Below are 17,433 nucleotides of genomic sequence, written 5' to 3'. Positions count from 1 at the left end.
AAATGTAGATAGTTCATCGAAGGGTGGGGTAGATGTAATATTTGTTATATTGGCGAAGATAATCGTCATGAGAGTTGTAGTGATATTTTTTAACGTGACTTTTTTTGTACTAGGACAAGCAACCACTTCATCAAAGCAATGTGTAATATTCTCAGGTTCGTAGAACTCCGTAACGTCCCAACGGACCGTTGTGACCGCTGAAGTAGAAGCATTCGTGATTACATCCGTTATTGGGTTAAATACATCCGAAGCCGTTGTAAAGATTGACAAAGACGGAACCAGCTTTGGTAAAATTGGTTTCAAATCACGTAGTTCCTTAGTCATGTCAGTTATTTTATCGAAGAGAGCAAATATCAGCGAGTACAGATTCAGAAGGTTGAGCAACATAATCCTGAAACCAAAAACTTGATTTAATGATACATTGCAACGTTGATAAAATGTAAGAACATACACCAAAGGTCCAAGAGGGAGATTGTGGAAGAGAAAAAGAGCTTTGTGGAAGAAGACTGGATCGGGTTGCTGCAATATGCAGTGAGAACATGTGAGAATACAAACTTGACATTTTCTTAGTGGTGAATACCAGATATATTGCTTTTGATATTCTGGGTGTCATTGGAACTTTTAAATAAAGACGTGCATCTTTTGGGAAACTGGTTGCACAAGCCATAGCATAATCGTAGGTATTATTTAAACCGATGACTTAGGATTCACTAAATAAAAATTTGGGTAATAATTACATTTCCTATTTTATTTGAGGTTTACATCGTCCTATTAATTACTTAGCACACTAAAACGCGATGTCACAAAATAAAGTGACAGCTTTTTTCTAAATACCAACGATCATGAATGGGGAAAATGCTTGTAACGTTTCCCATTTTAAAATGTGATTTGTTTTTGATTTATTAAACTGAAGGTCAACAGTAATAATTCATGATGGATGCGTGTTGTTGTACAAAAATAACTTGATGTGTGTCAAAGTGTTTACTAGAAGAGGAGCGATAGTCTGAAATTTCATAAAGCTTTTCGAAGAATGTAATAAATGTATGTTGAGTAACTCGATATATTATGATATTATTTACAAGGTTGCTCCTCCCTTATCCGATCTGCAAATGATGCGACGTCTTTAAGAAGTACTTGATTTTTAAGCTATGCTTGAAAAATATTAATTTATGTAAAGTTGCTATGATAGTAATCCTGATCATTTAATCCATTTGATAACATTCATGGGTATTCTGAAATACCAGCCAAGAGTTCAATAATATTTTTTAGTTGTAAGGGGGTGACAGATCAAACATCAAAGCTTTTTATCTAATTCCATATCACTCTCCATAAAATCCCTTACAGACCTGACAGATGATGTGTTATAAGTGTGGGCGTGGTGACGATGACGCGCCGTGATCTGCTAGCTACGAAATATTTGAAAATTATCCGACCCCCTCTCCTGCCGTTGGATGAGAGGGGTGAGATCAATTTACGTTTCCCCCGGATCACGCGGCATCATCATAAAAATAAATAATATTCCGCGGCAGTTCCCCAGTTGATCTGACCCTCACTCCTAAGGACGATCATAGCGTAGAGTGACACTTCAACTTATTATACGTATAGGCCAGGCCCAAATGACGTGTTATGCGTATAGTGTAATGTGTCTTAGATTTTAATGTTTGCGGACGAGATGTAAATATACAAAGCTATTAGAAATATTAATGACAAATATGAAAATGCAAGTAACATGTCTAATATAGAGATTTTATATAATTAATTTTTTATTACTCCATCAATGATATGGTGCTAACAACTGTGTCCGATGTAACTGATTCGGGTGTAAACTTTGATCAAAAACAAAATTTTACTAACCATATTGAAATCACTGCTTCTGAATATGTATTTATCATATGTAATTACACGAAGAATTAGTAAATTGTCATTTAAAAATGATTCAAACCGTGAGATACTCAAACGTCCTGTGATTGGTCTGCAGATTCTGACAGCACTTAAACTACTACCTCACTCGTTAGTCGGCCGCGTGGACAATTTTGTGCCAAATTGCGCTGCTCTTACTCACATACAGGTCACTATTGCGGTTTACAAATCATTTCAAAATAATTATTCTTTTGAAATTTATTCTTGCTAATTATTTAAATTGTGTTTTTTGTTTTTGTTTTCCGATGAGAGTGGGATTAACCTTAATTTTTACCGACAAAATCGAGACGTGACGTACGTAGTGTGTTTGACTCGTCAGATTTCGATCGTTTTGGCGGCCCTTCGAAAATTATTTTAAACTTGTAATCTGCATTTGTAAAAAATAAAACTGATGCTTAAGTTAGAAGATGAACATTCATAATAAACGTATTTAACAAATTGGAAATTCTTATTACAAGGTAAGTGCAAAATTTGTACTTACTTATAAGATTTCACAAGGTTTTGTGTTGATACATCTATAAATTAATCTTTAAAAAGGTAAGAATGCAAGCAAGGGGTAAAATATGGGATGTGCAAGGTGCTTTTATTAGTGGAAGGGGGTGCATGTACCAGATCTTCTCATTGCGTATGCTTTCTGAGAAGTTTCTGGCAAAAAACCAGCAACTTTTCCGTGCCTTTGTTATTTTTTACATAAGCTCCATACAGCCGACTACGAGGAAAAAAAATCCCTTCAGTGCCTATGTCATCTTTGGGGATGCTGTGTGGAGGATATTTTTAGGAAATGAAGGGGATGAAGTTCTGGAAGGAAAAGGTATGAGAAGTGGGTAGGAATTTGAGGGTCGGTGAGTCCAGGAGAAACGGCGTGATGGTTAGATAGTTAACTATTCAATTTGTTCTCATGATAAATCCCATTCTCGCGCTTATCGTATAATGATATTTTGACCTAAGGTAATTTTCTTCTACGTTACCCTTTTCCATCGAAGGTTGGCTATCATCATGGAACTTTTCACGCTGGTAGTTCAGGTTACCTGGCCAGTTGGATTCGCAGCTGCCGCCTCGGATGGTAGCTCTCCAGCAGGCCGAGCAGCTCGAAGAAGATGGGGAAGATGAAGGAGATGAGCGACATGACGATGGTGATCTCGTTCTGGCGCCACAGGTTGACCTCGGCCTGTGATCCACGCGATCTTCCAACCACCTCAACCACTGCGTACGCAGACACGCACAGCAGGAACATCGTACACGCGTTCACGAACACTCGCTTTATTATTATCTTCCAGCTGCAAAGGACAACATTAATATTATCCATTGATGTATTATATTTAGATGAGACCTGAAGCTAAAAAATAAGTTCCGCTTTTGACCTCCAACTCTCCCAGCGCTCTAACTAAAACTACCTATTCCGATCTACTTGCACCGCTTATCGCGTTCTAATAGTGGAACAAGTTTCGACGAGATATTAGTACGCAATAGCGCCTCTAATTGTAGCTCTATGGTGTTATCGGTGTTTTAGTGAAGACTTTATTTTATTTTATTTGTTTAAAATAAGACAAATACAAGACATTCCCAGGATAAGAATAACCCAAAGATTGATGAGAAAACTATTATAATCTACTCCCATCATTCAAAAATACAAATGCTTCGAAGTATTATAAACTACTCCCATCATTAAAAAATACAAATGTTGCTTGTGCAATGATGGTGGACTTAGTTGATGAAATCAGAATGGTAAAGTTTAAGAAAGGGACGATTAGATGGTTTGGGCATGCGGAGCGTATGATTAATTAATTTAAAGCAATATACCTATTTAGTTTTTACTTTCAGTACCGCCCGGTGAAAGAACAACATTCAGAATAGAAACGTTGCTTGAAATGGCTTTAGCCGTATTTGGTGACCAGATTTTAATATCTAAGTATTTTCCCACTTTACTTTTTTACATCTCCTTCCTCTTCCTACTACCCTCCATCTCAAAACATACCCCAATTGAGGATGCCACAGTCTCACTGGGTCCAGACGATTGTGAGCAGTTGGGAATCTTGAGAATGGCACGGCATGACCAAATGAAACAAATGATCAGTCAAGTCAGTAAAACAGAAGATTATATATGAATATATTATTGAAGCAAAGAGTTAGTTAGTATTAAGGGTGTTCTAGAGAAGCCTTTACTTTTATTTTATAAAAGCATGACGAACATCCCTGGTCACGAATACCCTAAAAACCTCCTCTACCAACATGTTCACTGAAGAAAATGTTGCTTGTGCAACGATGGAAGACGTAGCTGATAAGCTATCACAGGAGTTAAACCTTACAGTGAACGTCTGGAGGAAACCCGATATATTTTTTTACTCAATTACTAACCAGTTACTTAAACTCACACTAGAAAACTAACCCCCTCTCTCGTTACAAGATTTATTTATTTATTTAATAACAACGGTATAAATATACCATAAACAATAAATCAAATACAATGACACCAGAAAGTATAAAATGATCAGAAACTCTATAATGATATTAAAGTAAGAGATGCAGGTACACGCAAAACTTCTAAGTAGACTTTCTATGTTTAATTAATATTTATTGAAAATATATGATATTATACCCTTCTTGCAGTTAAATAGATCCGCCACATCTGCTTATCTATTACTAACTTCATGTAATTTAGGTATAAGTGAGTATTTTCAATGCTCAACCCTGGTATTGATACATTTAAACATTATTTTGGAACGAGTAGCTCGCGCAAGTACATGAAATTCATTGAGGTTAAGTAAATTAGGGCTGTCTATACTACCAATTACGATTTTGAACATAAATATTAAGTCGGAGAATTTTATTTATTTTAATTCTTTCATTAAATATTTATTTATTTATTCACATCTTGAAGGCTTTTACACGCAAACATTAATGTAGGTAAGTTGTTCAGGAGTACGATAATGTAGGTACATTAAATTTATATTTAGATAACGCAGTACACGTAAAAAAATCAAAATTATAAATCTTTCCTACTTTATTTATAGGTTTAAATAAATATAAATACAATACTGTTGTCGGAAACTTACTTTCTAAGGTCTCGTTTCTTTTCCGCTTCTTCCAGAAGTGCCTCCTTGAATCCTAACACAATGGAGGCTATTTTGTTGTGGGCTGTTTCAGAGTTGCCAATCATGTAATCCCAACCTGTGAATAGTTTCCACGAGAAAATGCATTCGTCTTCCTTTTCTGATAACTTTGACATTCGAGAATTCTCTGCCATCCTGAAATCACATGTCAACAGGTCAACCAGCCACCATATACCTTTCTCTGGGCAATCGGTCCATGTAAACCGGTGATTCACAACCTTTTTAAAAATTGCCATTGTGTTTGTTGGCGGGTAGCAGTGTAAGAAAACATAAAGAATGCTTGAAATTTCAGGCGAATGATTCAGTTATTTGGAACAGAACGAAATCATTTAAATATTTTTATAATGGCACCCGGAAATCTAAACGATTGGAATTACATAGGAGATATTTAAACTCACTTAGGTATACTAATAATAGACTTTTTTTGTGAAAAATCACCCCAAAGGCGCTCGACGTTACTTGTATGTTTTCAGAAACACAATTTGGTTGTATATCCCTAAAAAACGGAACCCCCTTAAAATATTAATCGTAATACGTACAATGAAAGCACCACAGATAGGTGAAAACCGAACTAATAAATGCTGTTCATTTTAACTTTCTTAATTGTTTGTCTCATTAATATTGTTGAAAAGTTAGGTTAGATTAGATTTGTTTGATATTTTATTTTAACCAAAGGGTCCGCACGCAACCAAAATATGCTCAAGGGCCACTGGTTGTGCAGAGTGCACCTCTGATTAAACATTGAAAACACTAGTGCTTGCCTATCGCCAGCACTTTCTTAATCAAACCCATAAAATAATTTTTGAAAAAATATTCGTACTCCTGAAAGGACTATTCGACTCTCAGACTCCAGAAAGTCCAGTCTAGTGAAATAAATTAAACGTTCAAAAAGTTCTACAGTTGGTTCTTTTTAAATACATGAATCGTTTCATGAATTACTGAATGTTTATCTTGGAAGTGGAAATTAACCCACTTCCTGACATCCGATCAAGCTGAAAATTGACAAACAGACTTTTTGTTGATGACAATGCATTTGGTGTCATTTACTTAATAATCAGCAGTTAATTCAGCAATTTAAGTTGTTAACGCGGTTGACTCCAGTCCTTGGGGAGAAAGGTTAATCCACAGACAAACATTTTAAACGAATACAGCATTAAAGAACAGTCCCTAGGAACTGATTAATCAAAAGCAATGTAGGTTTTTTACGGGTTGATTTTTCACTATATTAAAATGCTTATTTTATAATCTAGAATATTCTATTTGTCGAATAACAAGATGCGCAATCAATGCTTTGTTTTAACATTGGTCGCTACACCAATAATTCTAATAAATAATTTGAACACAAGTTTGGGGCTTTCTTTTATGCCGATTACCGACTACCCCTGACGTTTAAATCATAATGTGTAAAAAGTAAAGGGATAGTTATTCAATTTGAGATTATATCGAAATACGGCATCATTTATCAATTGTAGAGGTGCTTGAGGGATTCTTACTTTCTCAGAGTAGCGACGAAACTGTAAATGTAAACAGCGATTCCGGTCATCAAGTAAGCAAGCGGCAGGTGGTAGCCGCCCTTCTTGTCCGGTTTTCTGATATTGTAATAACCATAGAATATTGGCGAATACTTCAGTATTCCTTCGAATTCCCACAAAGTCCGTAAATTTGATGAGTTCTGCCTCTCTTCCGGCAACATCTCTTTTCTCTCTCCCGCGTCTAGGTCAGCTGTTAGTATCTGAATATAATGTGAATTGAGTACAATATTTAAGGCAAGAGTAGTCAAAACTTCATGCTTTATAAGAGAAAAAAGTCATTTTCACAAGGGAAGAGAGATGGCGAAATAAATATTAGAATAGTAGAATCTATTTAGGTACACACTTATTTAAAGAAGATTGTATTTGGGGGATTTTTTTATTTTTTATACAAATCTGAAGTTTTATTTTAATTGATGAATTTTTGCACACTAGACCTACAAAACAAATCACGAAATTTCGAAAAAACCAGTCCCATAAATTTTCTTCCCCCTTAAAGCACAATATTGATACTTCTTGATGAAATTTTGCACACTTGACATTCAAGATAAGAACAACATTACTGTCTACATATGTTTAAAAAAAAACTATACGTAAAGCCCGGGAAACGTAGGGGACTACAAGCTAGAAATTAATATTAATAAAATTTCACATTTATAAGTATTTTAAGGTACTTTCGCAATTAAAAAAAAAACAAATAAGGTTGACCACAAATCTAAACCTAACTAAGGAATAATTGTATTATCAAAGCAAAAAAAGTCTTAATTTTATAAAAAAAAATTCCATTGGACCGCTCTTGCGATCGTTGCCTTATTTTTACACGAGTTTTGTATCTTTCTAACCGCAATTAAAATAAACTTGAAAAAGAAGAATATAATGCTCATCAGAACACTGCTTTTTTGCTAATAATTTTACTGTGGAAAACACAAAATTTTCTTCCCAATGTGATATTATTGACGATTTTTGTTGCAATTGTCGTCAATTGGTTAAAAAAAAGTCACCACTCCTTTATTTTGTGAATACCGCACAAGAGTTAATGAGACAATCACAAGACCATCTGGAGCCAATGAGACAATGGCATCCCCAATTGGGATATGTTGAGAGGATGAAAGTAGTGGGGAGGGGAAGGAGATGGGGAAACGATGGTGGGGAAGTACCTGGCTATTCAGATCTGGTCACCGAACACGGCTAAAGCTATTTAAAGAACAGTTTTAATTCTGAATAGTGGTCTTACACCAGGGCTATACTGAGAGAATATTCATAATTTGATGAAAATAAAATAATATTTTTCTAGTTTTGATAAACAAATGTACACATTATGTAGTATTATATCATTAGTGTTATTTAAAAATAATCACCTCAGGAACTACCACGAACACAATCAGCACCACGGAGATGACAAAGTTGACCCAGAAGAGCCACCGGAGAAATGTGAAGTATGACGCAACGACTGAACCGAAATGCGACTCAATTTCCTTAATTCTCAACTCCCAGGGGATCATCCAATTCGAGAGATTGGCCGCTTCTCTTTTCATTCGCTGCAATCTCTGTTATTGCGCAAAAAATATTATTATTAATACAATGGGCTAGTTTATAGGAAATTCTAAAACCTACTGTATATTATTATTACGTTTTATTGAAATGTCTTGCCCGTTCTTTAGGAACCTTTTTTGTAAGAATCATGTCTATGAAATTATTTCATAGAGTCAGCAGTGACGTGACGAATTATCGTTACTTTGAATATTCTGAATTATTGAAATATCTATCATGATATTGGGATGCATTCATATAACTTTATATATTACTGTATAAAGTAGTTAACAATATTCTATGCCCAGTTGCTAAATAAGATTCAATCCAATGTACCTGCGCATTCAACACGCTCTTCTGTCCTGTTCAGTATCAATGCAAAACGAACTCTAAGCAGAATTCTTGCCTGAACAGACTATGCAATAATTACAATAGCGTGTTATCCATAGACATATGAATATTAGTAGACCTGCCCTAAGTGATTAAAAGCGTATTATCCCCACTCCCCATACCGGTTCCATTGGAGCCGGCTGGGCTCGCGTATGGCCTCAAGTGAAATTTGAAAACGTGACGTCATCATTCTTGTGCGAACTATGGTCGAGGCATCATCGGTTCATTTTACGAAATAACACGGCAAAATGTTGACTTGTACTATGAAAACTTGTAAAAATAGATGTGAAAAAGAGAATAAACCCAATTGTCGTATTACATTCCATATATAAGCATTATTTTACTTTATTTTAAGCATATTTACATCGTATAATATAGATCAGTTGTTACTATCACATCGAGAAACGTCTGGACGCGAAACACAATGCTGGTTGGTTGCTGGGAAGTAAATTATGAACATTTATAAAAGTGTCTTAACTAAATACTTAAACGAAATATTCGACTCTGAAAATGGAACCGAATTTTTTTGCCGAATTGGGACTTCGCAAATTTGTTCATAACGTGGCGAGTAATTTGCGCTCCCATGTAAAAATGTCTATTCATTCAAAAGCAGATTTTACTTTTAAGAAGTAAATGGTGATATTATAATGCGAGATGCCTATTTACTGTCAGATTGATTTATTGACGAATCACAGTCAGCCTTACTCCCTTCGTTCTTCAACAGTTGATTTTACCCCTCGCCATTATCTTCTCGTCTATTAATTCCTATGTCTGTGGTGTTATCCAAGGTGGATATTTTCAATTGCAAACTTACCAAATACAAGAGGTCTATAAAATAATATTTCTCTGATAGTTTGTGAATAATGTTATGTCTCTATTGTTTGTATTTTTATTATGATTTGATTTATATTTACAACCTGGCTATAAATGAATTGATAAATGTTTTGTTTTGTGATTTTTCGTTTTATATAATCTTTTGTTTTTTATAAATGTTTGAATTCATTTTCCTTTCTTACAAATTTAATTTATTTATTCCTTATTATGCTGTCTCAGTAGAGGTAAAGTCACAAGGAGGAAATACATAATGGGTTTTATTTTGGCTATGTAATACTTATGTGCAAAATAAATGTAAACTGTCGATTTCCCAAAAATTAATAAATAAATAAAATTAATACATAAATATATCGTTGGATTGTATGATCGTGAAAGTATAACTGCATGTACTTACTCTAGCCAGCAAAATGTTAAATCTAGCCAGTATGTCGCGAGTGCACTTGTTTTGGGCAAGCCTTTCTTGCAAAGCTCCCTCATGCCGTTTGATGTAAGCTTTTGCCTAAAAAACATAAAATGTGTAACAACATTCTGGTGAAAAAATAGGTTTATATCAAGAATCGGTATAGTTATGTGTGTGTATAGAAAAACAGGAGAAAATGGTTAATGTAAATTTTAAATCGACTCTTTAGTGAAAATGGCGTAATTTTTTAAAAAATTGATATAAAACAACATTTTTAATGAATTTATTGAAGACTGAATAATTAATTTAATTTATTAATGAATTGTTCGTGATAGATTTTTATAAAAATATTATTTAATGTTTAAATATTTAATTTAAGTATATCTCCTCTTGTATAGACATTAATTATTTGGTCATAGTTAATAATTTTATTAATGTTTTGAGTCAATTGTAAATTAAATGTAAATAATAAGATTTTGAAAAGCCTTCGTCGAGCTACTAAAAAATAGATTATCTTATAGTTTTTTGTACATATATTGTATTTATCTATGCGGAAAAATCACTGTTTTATTAGTTACACCACACTATATATTAGTTACACCACACTATAAATTACAAATATGCACATTGTACTGTTTTTTTTCCCGAACAAAGTAAAAAAAATGCCTCCCGGTAAAATCTACAAAAGTTCAACTATGATACTATATTTTACTAATATGTTACCTGGTTGACGAGACGCAGTTTCCGCCGCATACCCCAGGGTTGCTGCTTCACGGAGCCGAGCACCTCCTTGTGCAAGCGGATATTCTCATAGATCTGCTCCTGTGTCACGTCCTGCCCGTCCTCGATGGATATCGCTGTCCTGTCAAATAATGTAACGTTCTTCAAGAGCTGCGGACTAAGGTACAAGGGCATGGCCATTCTGATAAAAGATTTCACTAAAATAACTCATTAAAAAAATAAGATTCAAATCGTACTTTATACCTTTGTTCAGTATACTATACAAACTGGAGAAACAAATAAAACAATTAAAATGATTTAAATACATATTTGTTAATATTCAGCAATTACAAAATATGGTATTGTAACACTTCGCAAGATCGGCAACCGATCAAAAAATGAAACCATGAAGGTACAGCAAGTTTCTAAAAAACGCATAAAAAAACGCATAGCTAAGAAAACTCCTACCAATGACGAAACCGCAGACAAACGCAAATAAAAACACTAACAAAATGAAAACAGCTGAACACAAACATCAAACCAGAAGTAAGGGAAGAAATGACCTTTCCGTTCCAACAAGCAACCGAGCGGCTTATCAAAAACTTTTCTCATATCTCCTAAAATATACAACAAAATCCCTTCACAGCTGAAACTGTATGAATTGTCATCCTTCAGTCCAAAAATGACAAAATGGTAATTTGATCTAGGTAGGACTGATTCCGAAATATTACTAACAATCTAATCACGAACAACGCCTAATTTTATCTTCGGTTTTACAAACTAATTTTCTCTCAAATTTAAAATTTTACCCAATGTTTTATTTTTCTTATATTCGCGATTACCTTCTCAATTTGCTTGTCATATTATTCAACAAGATAGTGTTATTATTAAGTAATTGTATTACTATTACGTACATGGTAATGTTACTGTTATGTAATTGTAATTGTTCAGGTACACGTATGATAATTTGAAACCTGTTAAATTGACTGTCCTAAAACGGGAAACCTTTCTAGTTGGACAGTGAGAACCTTCCTTCCATATAATGTAAAGTAACTTTAAAAAAAATATATATATATTAACTCCACAGAGGCCCAGAAATGATTTATCTTAGATTCTACGTAATCTTTCGGAATACCGCGTGGAGGGTTATAAACAAAAACGAAAAGCTCAAACAAGCTTTTACTAAAAATGAAGAGGAGGCGTTTCCGAAAAAAAAGGATTTTTCTAAGAATTATTATTTTTAACTTAATAGTTAATATTATTAACCCGGATCGCTCGAGTATCTGATAACCGGATATGATATATTTATTTATTTATTTATTTATTTAAACGCCCATTGGGCTTTTACATACATTGTTATTAGTGTTATTACATTAACTATGTGACATTTAAAAGTTTACGTACATATATAAATAAAATAGTTATTATATCTGTAGTACATAAATGTTTTACAAATAATACAGAATACCACTATGGAGAACAGTTTTTTTTTTTTTTTACTTACTTAGAAAAATAAATGGATTGAAATTAATCAGCATTTATAGGGACTTAAAATCATATTCGAATTGTTATTTAAATTACAATATTAATTTGTAAAGTTAAAACATATATATTAAAGTTAAAAAGTCATAAAAGAAAAAAGTGAAAAAACAGAAGCTAAAAAATGGGTTTTTCACTATGGAGTAGATAAGTCATACATTTCAGCAAAGTGTTTATGTAAATTTCGTTTAAGCACTGCTACGGAATCTCTAAATATATCAACAACATCACCAAATTTATTACCAAAATTTTGTATTCGATTTAACGATATGTGCGCTTGATAATTAGATTTGAAATTGTCACAGAAAAAGGTGGAATTTTGTCTCGTATTTTTGGAAGGTACAAATAATTTTATTGTGGCAAGAATTTCAGGGCTGTCGATTCTATAATTAATAATTTTATTTAGTAGAACAAGGTCGGAGATAATTCGCCTATCTGACAGCGTAATCAAATTTAGTTGATGCATGAGTTGGATATAATTTATATTTTGGATTGGAATATTCAGTTTAAAGTCTATTATCTACTTCTCCCTGGTGCAATCTGCAATCACGTATGGCATAATAGGATGGGGTGGTTCACCTGATACATTTATTAAGCCTCTACAAATAATTCAAAAGCACATAATTAAAGTCATATATAACAAAAATAAAACATTTTCGACCAACCTATTATACAAGGAATCTAAATTATTTATATTACAAACTATGAAATATCTATTTAAAAACAAAAACAATTTCAAAATAAATGAAAACAGAATGAGCAAAAGAACAAATAATATATTTTACACCCCCCAAACCAATACTAAATTAATGCAGACGCATAGCAGTTTCATTGGTCCTCGTACATTTAACCTTCTACCACTACAAACTCAAATGATAAATAAAAAGATAGAATATATTAAAGAGATAAAATTATGGCTGATTGACGCAGATATTGAAACGCTTTTACTATAAATTTATTTATCCTTTCTACAACTCACTTGCTGAAACTTTATAAACTATTGTACATAATGTTTTCTCTTTACTTTTTATAATAACTATAAACAAAAAAAAAACTTTTTCTACTAATGTATATTATAATTTAGGTACTTGAAATATAGTAATCGTTTTATATTACCCACACTCAGGCAGTCAGTGCCTTAGTGGGTTTTCATTTCTTTTGTAAACTATTTGGTATTATATATTATGTTATTTTATACTATCTATTAATATGTATAATATGTGTAAAGAAATGAAAATAAATAAAGTAAAAAAAAAAAAAAAAAAGTTAATAAATCTTAAAAAATTGTGTTGTACCCTTTCAATATTGTTGGAATGTACTTTATAAAACGGGGACCAAATAGGCGAATTATACTCTACTTGACTTCTTACTAAAGATGTGTACAGTGTGTTCAAACATTCTAGTGACTTGAAGTCACATGCGGTTCTACATATAAAACCAAGCATTTTTAGGGCTTTATTTGTGATTTCATTTATATGCGGATTGAATGTTAACTGTTCATAAAATATAACACCCAAGTCCCTGATTTGAGTGACAGCTGTCAATTTTACATTATTAAGCGAATATTCATAAATTGTATGATTTCGTATTTTACAAAAACGAATGACCTGACATTTTTTAATATTAAGAAACAGAGAGTTGATGATGCACCAACGATATAGTTTATTTAAATTAAGTTGCAAAGTATAACAATCGTTTAGACTGCGTATTGTTTTATATATTTTCAAATCATCTGCGAAAAGAAGAACTTCTACATCTTTAAATATGCTAACAATATCATTAATAAATAACAAAAAAAGAATTGGTCCCAGGTGAGACCCCTGAGGGACCCCACTTGTGGCTTCGAAAATGTAAGATTCCACAGATTTTATTTTGACACATAGCTCTCTTTTACTAAGATAACTATCAATCCAACTTAACAGATTACCCTTGATACCCAACATACTTAATTTTTGTACAAGGATATGTCGCCTAACTTTGTCAAAAGCTTTGAAAAAATCAGTATATATTGAATCCACTTGATGCTTCAAGGCAAGAGAATCAGTTATGTAATTTTCGTATATGATCAAGTTACTTAGGGTGGATATGATATGATGTGAGTTGAAAATATTCGCATTAATCTCGAAAATTTGTGATAGGCCTTTTTTGTGTCCAAAAACAGGAATATTTGGTTAAGGAAGATATTTTTGTAAAAAAGTTTGATTTTGAGTACAACTTTCACTTTGATAATGAAAACTTCAAGACACTGCTTTGCAACCGAAGAGAGTTTAATTTGAAGAACTGGGGGATATAGGTTAAACAAGGCCATATCGGAAATTCAATATCGGAATTCACGTTACGACTGAAACAAACGACCACTATAATTGTATTTAAACGCCCTCAGATGCATAGAAATAATTGACAGGACAGGAATAAATTACGCAACGGAAATTTGGACAGTATTAATCCTTCCAATGAAACTTCTGGAAAGGTTTTGGTAAGTAGAAAGCAAAGATACAAATAAGGTAATGCAGATTTAAAAATAAAAAAGGCTTTTAAAATTCGAATTTATCTGTATTGTTTGTAGTTCTTTAACATTAAAGTAATGAAAAAAAAACAAATTAAAAATAATATCCAGTTTAAACATCATAAATGATATTCGGTGACAGTATTAGTTTAGTTTGGAAGTGCCTTAGGTTTGAAATAAAAAAAATATATGTTTAAATTGAACATTATTAAAAAACTAATACAAAATAATACAAAAAAAGTAAAAAAAATCAATATTTTCAAATACCTACTCACATAATTTTTTTGATCAATTCACCAACAAAGTAATTAAAGATGTACAAATAAACTAAACTAAACAGTTCCCTTACATTGTCATCGTATGTTTGTTTGTTGCTCCCTGGCGTTGCGCGTCGTATTGAAATCACGCCAATGCTACTGTTCAGGCTGAAGGAATTGGGTTGGCAATGGGCGGCCACACGTCGCGTTTATAAACACAAAAAATAAGAATGGTCAATGCTAATTAAATGAATTCTGCATCTACCCAGTGTATGGCTTCACCACCATTACTGGTCAGTACCTGCGTGCATTGTAATTAACTGCTTTTCATATTGAACTTTGCCATTATTTGTCGTGCTCTATATTTACCACCTATGCTCTTTATTAGCTATGGATTGACAAAAGTTTCTTCAGTAATATGATTATTTAGGAACTACAAAGGAATGTATAGTTCGCATTCAACTACAATACGTAAAATACGTATCTGTTTATTTCAAAAGGTTACATATATATATATATATATATATTTTTTTTTTTTTTAAAAAAGAAAGACAAACATTCCCGGGTTACGAATAACCCAACAATGTTTGAAAATCTCCTACTACCATCACAGAAAGCCGAAAATGTTGCTTGTGTTGTGATGGAGGACTTAGCCAGCCGAGGAATCGAACACGCGACGCTCGGGTGAGACCCAAGCGCTATGCCCACTCAACCACTGACCGGTCATATGTTTGACAAATCAATGTAAAACGATTGTCGTTATTTGTTAATATTTAAAGCCTGTTTTAGGTTTAGTTAGAGTAATTAACATATTTTCCCACTTTAATAGCATGAACTATCGTGCATTTATTTTACATTTAAATGCTCAACAGATCAGTTGCAGCCATCTTTACGTAATTCTTTAGTTCTTCCCTCCTATAACAAGAGTCTTTTAAAGACCCATCAGGTTTTATTTCGTTCTCCAATATATGTAAAATGAAAACAGTTAGGTAATACCTACTGGAAGAGCAATTTTTGATGTTTTTAATGTCAGTTTGACTTTGAAAAGAAATGAAGTGTAGCCAGAAAATTTAAAATACCTCGTTGTGTGTTGTGTGTCTGACTATGGAACTAATAACGGGGTCGGATTCAGGTCATAGGAAAGTGGGTGCAGATTAACCGATAAGATTTCATTAAGCTAATGGTCCGCCACGGCGAACGAAGGAAACGCTAGAATTATTTCGGCGTGTTATAAACTAGTGAATAGATTAGCGGACAAAGCTAACGTGAGATAAGGAACGTAATAAACTTGATTAAAACATATTAAAATGACAGCGAAATAAGGGATTTTATATGCGCGGCTAGGGAGTGGCGGAAACGGCTTATGATTCTCCCGCTATTGCCGTATTGTGGTCGACCGCCGACAGGTCAATGGCGGTGATAAGTTATGGCCTCATGGTAAAGTGCCCTGGGAAGCCCTTTGTTGTGCAGTAATAGAAAAACATCATTATTCCGGTGACCCTGGAGTGCTTTTTAGGGGCAATTAAAATATAATCACTTTCATTGTACACGTTTAATTAATTGATGATACGCTGAAAGTTATGAAGGATATTATGTTTCGCAAAGTTAACATTAATTACCGTTAAACATTGAATCTGTGCTCAAAATGACAAAGCACCTAATTTTTTACACAACAATTTTTTTTTTCAATATAGTCATCATAACTATATCTCTGTCGACATCGTGTTCACACAACTTCCTATAAAACCGTTCTCTCATGAACTCTGCTTCAATAATCTTTAAATATGTTATATTTTGCATTTATTGCACCGTGAAATGAAATGTTTGCATTCATTGCATTCCCTATTATGAAATAAAAAGAAGATCAAATATTACAAACATAATTTTTGTTCCAAAAACTGTGGAGCGGTATTTCGGGAAATACGTTTTGTAATAAGCAAAACTAATTAAAATAAATTCAATGCACAGCACCAGTATTTAAAAACATTAACATTTTCGAGAATATTTCATCGTTTTGGAATTACATGAGCTATAATTACTTTGAATTAAAACGTAAATATAACATACAAATAAAATTTATTAATCACAAAATTTCTAACTACTCTAAATATCAGTTTAAACAAAAGGTATTTCAGAAGAATGTGAATATAACAGACACTTGTTGAGCAGTTTAATACTGCAAAGCGACGCCGAAGTTCTATGTATTAACTACGTAAAGCTTCGACGACTTTTCTAGAAAAGTACTTAAGGCGATGCACTACATCGTGTAATATTTTAAATTGAGCCGCTATCAATAACAACCCTTACGTAGATGGCGATAAGGTTTAAATTCCCGCTTAACACCATCCGCTTATTTTGATTTATGCAAGAAAAAAACATGGCCAAAAAGTGCCTTTTATTTTATTTTGTGGATGTTCAGGCATAAATATTTTTTTTTCGATCATTTTATAGATAACTTAATTTGACACATTATACAATAAAATCATAACCGAAAATGGGTTTGTAAGTAGGAGATTTTGAATTTTAAATCAGTTTTCATAGGCCTTATACATTATTTTTTTCTGGGCTTATAAAAAGACTTATCTAAAAAACACTCGATTATTTCAAAGGCCAAGATGTATTCTACTTGCAGTATTTAATTAAATCATCTGAAACATTTCTAGGCGACCAAATTTTCAAACCAAAAACACATGATTTT

General features: G+C 33.0%; 1 protein-coding gene across 1 annotated transcript in view; it reads right to left on the bottom strand.

The window, feature by feature from the left end:
• Positions 1-17,433, bottom strand: part of LOC149412327 (transmembrane channel-like protein) — a 62,425-nt gene that overhangs the window by 10,405 nt on the left and 34,587 nt on the right. The window contains exons 5-11 of the mRNA XM_089645704.1: positions 10,437-10,575; positions 9,708-9,812; positions 7,918-8,106; positions 6,524-6,762; positions 4,974-5,165; positions 2,949-3,197; positions 111-391 (exon numbers count right to left, since the gene is read on the bottom strand). Coding sequence (XP_089501830.1) covers positions 111-391; positions 2,949-3,197; positions 4,974-5,165; positions 6,524-6,762; positions 7,918-8,106; positions 9,708-9,812; positions 10,437-10,575 — 1,394 coding nt within the window. The remainder of the gene's footprint in view (positions 1-110; positions 392-2,948; positions 3,198-4,973; positions 5,166-6,523; positions 6,763-7,917; positions 8,107-9,707; positions 9,813-10,436; positions 10,576-17,433) is intronic.

This window comes from Hesperophylax consimilis, chromosome 23, assembly GCF_061612785.1.
Source record: "Hesperophylax consimilis isolate HC1 chromosome 23, BYU_Hcon_1.0, whole genome shotgun sequence".
Classification (NCBI taxonomy): domain Eukaryota; kingdom Metazoa; phylum Arthropoda; class Insecta; order Trichoptera; family Limnephilidae; genus Hesperophylax; species Hesperophylax consimilis.
This window is presented reverse-complemented; position numbering and strand designations above follow the sequence as displayed.